A 6,885-nucleotide genomic window follows, 5' to 3' on the forward strand; every position below is an offset into this window, starting at 1 on the left:
CCAAAGTGGCAGGATTGGTTGAAGCATTTGAGATCAGCCTGGGCAATATAACAAGGTCCGTATCACTACAAAAAAATAAATAAATAAAAGCCAGCAACAATCTGTCTCCATCAGAATGGCCTTGTTATCCAGGCCAGTTCCAGGACCCCATATCAGAGGTAAGTTAACAATCAGATGCTCTGTGAATGGGGCCTGGGATTCTGATGTATTGTAATATATGAGACCCTCTGCTTCAAAGGAACAGAGTCTCTCTTTGCTCCGTGTCTAATATTTCATTCTTGTCATGATTTATTTCCTGGCAGTCTGGGATGAGAAAATCTTAAGAACATGTAACAGGCATAGACTTGCATTCCTGGACACAGAGTGAGATGGGGAAGTCCAGGAAAGGGTGGGAAGAGGTGTGCCAACACAAATATCGTCCCTTCAGGACCTGGCAATTTGCTAGTGAAGATGCCCTAAATGTACCCTTTGCTAGTGAAGCTACCTACTTCCACCTGCTCCAGGCTGAAGAGGCTGGTGTCATGGGAAAGGGCATAGGTCAATAGTATTGGTGGGGGAGGGCTAGAATGTAGAAGAAAGAACTGGGTCGATGCCAAGGAGTTATTGGAATCCCACTGGCTCCAGGTGGTGGAGGTTCAGAACCTGGGAGATGCTCAGAGGAAGAAGGGGTAGGGGATATTAGACTTCGACTGCACTGTAGGCCTGTCAGCCATATCAGAGAGGATCCTTCATTACTATCCCTCTGACTTTAGGGGTCAGAGTTGGGAGGGAAGCCAAGACTTAGGAATTCCAGAACACCAAATCTATTGCGCCTATCTGCTGAATGGGTGGTAGCATTTGACCAATTCACAAAGATACCAACCAGAGTTGGAGGTAGGGCTGGTAATCCATCCTGTCCACATTTCAGAGTAGACTTAGCCAACATTCTCCTTTCCTTACACACAAACAAGATCAGTTGGGTTGGCTTCTGTTTCTGCTTCCAAACTTAATTTTTCCACCTTTCCTAAGCCTGTGGGAGGCAGGGTTTGGATGCCCCTTCTGTGTTCCCAAAGAACCCTATGCTTGCACATATTATATAATATCATGTTGTATTGTAATCTTTGGCTTTTATCTGTCTCCCCAACCAACAATCTGCATTCCTAGAACAGGAACTATTCCCTCCATGTCTATCATGGCCTGGTCAAGGCCTCTCAGAATAGATCAAAGCTTACACACCCACAAGGATCGCTCCAGCAGTGAGAGTGGTCCCTCGGGAATGGGGCCAAAAGAACCTAGTGCCTCATGCCTCTCACACAATGAGGACAGACTTGGCTGGGATGAGAACTTTAGACATGAGGCTAGTCTGCTGCCCACTCTGCCCTCTGTCCCAGGAAGCTGCCAAGGATGGCAGTTCCAGCTGGCAACAGATGAGATTTCCTTCCTGGAAGAATTCTTGGCTTGAGAACTAGCCCTTGCCTCTTCCAGGCTTCTTCAGTGCCCTTAAGTTTCTTGGGAAATGGGGGATGGGAGGGAAAGGCTGCATCAGCCCCTGCTTTGTTCATGTGCCTACCTTTCATCTCCCTCTACGTGGAAGGTATTCCCAAGGGGAGGGGGAAATATTTGATGGCAGTAGCACCGCGTCTGGCCACACATGTCCCACTCTTAACTCTGGTCTTCATTGGCTCTAACTAAGCAAGGTAAAGCTGTAGCCCACCAGATCAAAGAATAAAAGGCCTTGTATCAACAAGACCCATAACTCTTCCTCATAAAGAATTCACACCAGTGACACACAGTGAGAGTATGCTTTCATCTGTAAAGCCCTTAGAATCTTCAGAAAACCTCAAACCCCTCAATAGGGATGGATCCTGCAAATTTCCCCCTAGCCCAGGAAACACCCAATCACAACTACTTTATTTTCCTTTTAATTTTTCTGAAGGATATACACCACATATCCCATGGGCAATAAAGCGCATTCAATGTGTTTATAAGCCAAACAGTCACTTTGTTTAAGCAAACACAAGAACAAAGTAAAATAAAACAACAAAATAATGAACTGCATGTTCATAACATACAAAAATCGCCGCCTACTCAGTAGGTAACTACAACATTCCAACTCCTGAATATATTTATAAATTTACATTTTCAGTTAAAAAAATAGACTTTTGAGAGTTCAGATTTTTAGATTGTTTTCTTACATTCTGGAGAACTGAGGCTAAGCTCAGCCCTCTTCCTTATTTTGCTCCCAAAGCCTCCCCCAAATCATTGCTCCCTGCCCCCCTTAAGGCTAGAGGTGAGCACGTCCCTCACAATTGCACATGTCAAGCCATCAGCAAGGCGTGTCACACAAAAGGCACCAAGACATGAAACTTCTTAAACCATAAGGACAAAGAGAAAAAAAAACTTTCAAAAACAAAAAAAAAAAAAAGAAAAACCAAACCATATTTTGCCACATGTGAGAGTACAGTCAAGCAATATTTACAGAAAAGTTAACGGAACAACACTCTGACACATGCTCTGATTAATACCTAGGACTGCTGTTTCAAAAGAAGCTTCAAACTTATTGTCACAGCATCACAAAATAGAGGATCACCACTGGTTTGCTTGGCTTTTCTTTTTTTTTCCCCCACCCAATGTGAGGACCTAACTCCAAATAATACAATAGAATATGCAAATTATCTTCACATCAAGAGTACCCCAAGAAAAATGAAATCCATGGCACACTGTACAAGGGTGCAGTGCAGGGCTCTGAGGGGCCCAGACCCCTTTTGCCAACTCGATTTTCTAGCATTGAAGGGAGCAAGGGGTCAGGCATACAATGGAGATGATACTGAAATGATTTATCCAAAATCCATGCAAATCAAGTTCTTTGGATAGAGGTGAAGAACTTGGACATGGCTGTTTCAGGCAGCTGAAGTCAAAAGAAATAGGAATTAGGGAAGAAAGGGAAGTGGGCAGAAAGGATTGTTGGCCACCAGACCTTCCACTCAGAATAGAGAGGGAGGACTTGGCCCTGAGAACCTCCATCTGATCTAGGAGGTACATCCTCCTATGGCCAGCTCCTGTCCTTTAAGTCTCTTGTGTTTCTTTTTCTCCCTTTTCCCTTGGTTTCCCCCTTCCCTTTAGCAAATTTCAATTGTCCTGGGAGAAAAGGTTGCCGTCATGTCCGAAAGCCCCGTTGAGGCGCTGAAAGAGTTGGTGACAGCTGAGGAAGAGAAGCTGCTGACTTGGGCCGGGAAAGCAGGTGGTACAGAGGAGTACGTGGTGGCCACGGAGGGTGAGGGGAAGCCACTGTGCACGGGAGAGGGGTAGGTCGATGAGCCAGGAGAAGAGAAGGAGGTGGGCACTGGGGATGGGTATGAGGTGGTGACAGGGGACGGATAAGAGGTAGTAACTGGGGATGGGTAAGAGGTAGCAACTGGGGATGGGTAGGAAGAGAGAGAGGAGGTGGCTGAAGAGGCCACAACATTTTTGTCTGCTTTCTTGTCCTTCTGTCGCAAGTGGATCTTGGTATGTCTCTTACGTTCATCGCTCCTGGCAAACTTTCTCCCACAGATGTCACAGGCGAAAGGCTTCTCACCTGTGTGGGTGCGGATGTGGGTGGTAAGGTGGTCACTGCGGCTGAAGTTGCGCATGCAGATGCGACACTGGAAGGGCTTCTGGCCTGTGTGGATGCGGATGTGGCGGGTTAGCTCGTCAGAGCGCGAGAATCGGCGATCACAGGACTCCACCGGGCAAGCATAGGGACGTTCGTGGGGGGGTGTCTTGCTGGGCCGGTTGGGGTACTTGCGCATGCGACTAGGTTTGATGAGCTGGGACTGGTAGGTGGTATTGAGGGCTTTCAGGTCCTGGGAGCCCGACTGAGTGGCAAAAGCTTTGATAGTAGAGAGTGGAGTGAGCGAAGGTTGCTGAGTACGGCTTTCCAGGCCCTGGAAGGGCTTCTGGTCTGGGGTGACCAGGCCCAGGTCCCCCTGCTGTTGTGGAAACAGGTAGTCGGGAATCATGGGAACCTGGAAGCCACCCTTGGCAGCAGGGTAGGCAGGAGGCGGGTACTGGAGTGCAGTACCTGCAGAGCTGGGAAAGGCCTGGTTTTGTGGCTCAGGGAAAATGTCAGTGTTGGGTGTGGGGAAAGTGGGTGCCGCTGAGTAAATGGGACTGCTGTCGTTGGATGGTACTGCGCAGCTCAGAGGCGGGCTCTGGGAAGCAGAGGAGGAAGAGGATGCTGCTGGAGACGGTGCTGAGGATGAGGAGGCTGGTGGGTTGGTCATGCTCACAAGGCCACTGACCAGGCTGAAAAGTGGCTCAGGCCACAAGGTGTTGCCACTGTTGGGTGCAGGCTCCAGAGAGAAGCGGCCAGTATAGGTGATGGGGGGCAGCCGAGTGGTTTGGCTGGGGTAACTTGTCTCCACCAGCACCTTTTCGTTATTCAGAGAGATGTCAGGAAAAGATTCTGGAAGGAGAGGGAAAGAGGAGGGCGGCCTGGTTACTGGAGAGCAATCACTGGAGGAAGAGGAAGACCTGAGCTGCCAGGCAAGAGGTCAACTCGCGTCTACCATTGATTCTCGAGCTGGTTAATAATTGATAGCAGCAGATTGCAATGTTCCTGGACCCGCTCCAGTGGCAGAGCCCATTTCAACAACAGCTGACGCAAATAAGGAGAATCCCCTCCACTGCAGCTCCCAGCGCTCCGCAGCGGCGGATGCGCGGGCGAGGGATTCCCGCCAGCACCCCCACGGCCACAGCTAGTGCGCGCCCCCTAACCTGGGCTGCCGGGACACCCCTGAACAATGATCACGGCCCTTCCTTGGGGACTGGCGGCAAGCAAGGAAAGCTTTTCTGGAGGTGGGGGGCGCAGCCTCGCTCATCAAAACAAGCCCTCCCCCTCTCTGTCCACCCACGCAGCTCCAAAGCTCTATATCCAAACAAAAGCTCGATCCTCTGCGCACCTCTAGGGACTAGGGTGAGGGCTGGGGGGTGTCCCCAGGCATCCCTCTAACACATGACCCTGGGGATGCGAGGAAAAGGAAGGGAAATCCCGGTCGCATTCCCAGGTCCAGGAACACTCCTGCCTGCGGTAAAGGACAGGACGCCAGCATGGTGGCGAAAGGGCTCATCTTCGGGGCCGAAGGCCACTGCTTACCTGCGGTCAGGTGCTCATAGGGCGGCTCGCTTGTCTCCCCCTGAGGGTTGTAGGCGCTGCTGCTGCTGCTGCTGCTGCCGCCCCCTCCGCCTCCACCGCCCCCGCTGTTGCTGCTGCTGCTGTTACCGCCGCTGCCCTCTGGGGTCCCAGCGGCACCGAGGAATTGGGGAGCCCCATTGCTCAGCAGCATCATCTCCTCCAGCTTGGGGTAGTTGTCCATGGTGGGTGAGTGAGGAAAGGAGCCGAACGGGTCGGAGATCTGCAGCGGAGACATCAGCTGCATCTCGGCCTTGGCCGCGGCCATTCCGGACGAGCAGCGGGAGAGCTGGTGTTGGGGCGGGTGGGCGCAGCCCGGGCCTGAGCTGCGGGGGACACACTCGCGGGGGCCTGGCCGGGTCACATGCGGGGCGCGGGGCACACTGAGGAGAGTGCAGGTGGGGTTCCTGGGCTCGCCCTCGCCGCGGGCGGTTATGGTAACGGCACTGCTGCGGAGGATGGGGTAGGGGCCAGTCCTGCGGCGGCGGAAGCTGGCGGCGGTGGCGGATGGCGGCGGTGGCTCCCCAAGTTCTGCGCGCTGGGATCTCTCGCGACTCCCCGGATCCGCCTCTATTTGAAGGGTCTGTAACATCACGGGCCCGCCTCCGTCGTGACGTACATGGCCATATATGGGAAGCAGGAAGCCCTAATATGGCAGGACCGGCCAGGAGGACCCAGAGTGACGTGAAGCCCCCATCACACAGTGGCGGGTACCTCCAACCCGCACCGTGGGTCCTGCGCCTGCTCTCAAATCCTGGGAGTCTAGGCTTCGAGGAAGCCTATTGCTCTAGCCGCAGCTGGGGCCTCCGGGACCGAGCTGCTCCGGAGTTCCCAGCGTTGCCTCCGCCCCTTCCCTCCGCCTTCTGTTCTCCTCCCAGAGCCGGAAGCGGCCGGGCCATATCTGGCTACACCAAATAAGGCGCTGCCCAAATAAGGACTGTTCCGGCGGGGGATCCTTCCTGCTCCTTATATGGCAATTCCGGGTCGTTGCTGGTTGCTCCCTCGCTCCCTCCCTCAAGCCTGGTTTCAAGCTCAGAGCCCGAGCGTGCGCAGGAGCCGGGGACGCCGGAGTAGGGAGGGCGCGGGGCGAGTAGCGCTGGGCGCTTGGCTACACTGGTGGCTCCCGGGCGTGAACTGGGCTGGGGAAGCCCGGACCCAGAGCGGGGGCGAAGGCGGCTCGGGTTGAGGTTCTGCCACTGTCATCTAGGGCCCGCCCGCCCACCTCAGGGACCGTGGGAGCGATCAGAGAGCGGAGGGAGGAGCAGCTGGGCCAGTTGGGGCACAGGCCGCCCAGGAGAGGCGGGGCCTTGACCTCGGTCTTCAACCAATGGCACGGTAACTTTTCAGGTGTCCCAGGGAAACTGAGGCAAGGAGTCCTGGCACATGATTCTATGGGACACTGCGTAGTAATGAGCTGCCTCGTCTCTGCTACCTATTTGTGGAATGAATGAGGCGCTTGGTGCCTCGGCCCCCCTGTCCGCCACCCAGAACTGAAAAGCTGTTCTTCAGTCCGGGCTGATTGAGCCCACCTCTGGGGGGCGTAAGGGAAAGCCTGATTGGTCTAGCCGTAGGCGAAGCCTGACTCTCGTTCCCCCAGGAGGTTCTTGTGGTGGAGGGTCACCTCCCCACCTTTATCCAGTCCTGGTGGAGGCCCGGCGGACACTGGGATTATGAAGAAGGGGCTTCCTAAGGGCTGTCTGGGGACCCCAGCTTGGTGGCTTAGCGGCTCGATG

General features: G+C 53.7%; 1 protein-coding gene across 1 annotated transcript; it reads right to left on the minus strand.

Annotated features, from left to right (window-relative positions):
- Positions 1-1,884: 1,884 nt before the first annotated feature.
- EGR1 (early growth response 1) lies at positions 1,885-5,696 on the minus strand. The gene is made up of 2 exons (XM_003782156.2): positions 5,117-5,696; positions 1,885-4,426 (listed from the first exon to the last, which is right to left on the minus strand). The coding sequence occupies exons 1-2, from the start codon at positions 5,418-5,420 to the stop codon at positions 3,099-3,101; spliced, it is 1,632 nt and encodes a 543-aa protein (XP_003782204.1). The 5' UTR covers positions 5,421-5,696; the 3' UTR covers positions 1,885-3,098.
- Positions 5,697-6,885: the final 1,189 nt, after the last annotated feature.

The sequence above is a fragment of the Otolemur garnettii genome, unplaced genomic scaffold (genome assembly GCF_000181295.1).
Source record: "Otolemur garnettii isolate 467f Iridium unplaced genomic scaffold, OtoGar3 scaffold00003, whole genome shotgun sequence".
NCBI classification, from domain to species: Eukaryota; Metazoa; Chordata; class Mammalia; order Primates; family Galagidae; genus Otolemur; species Otolemur garnettii.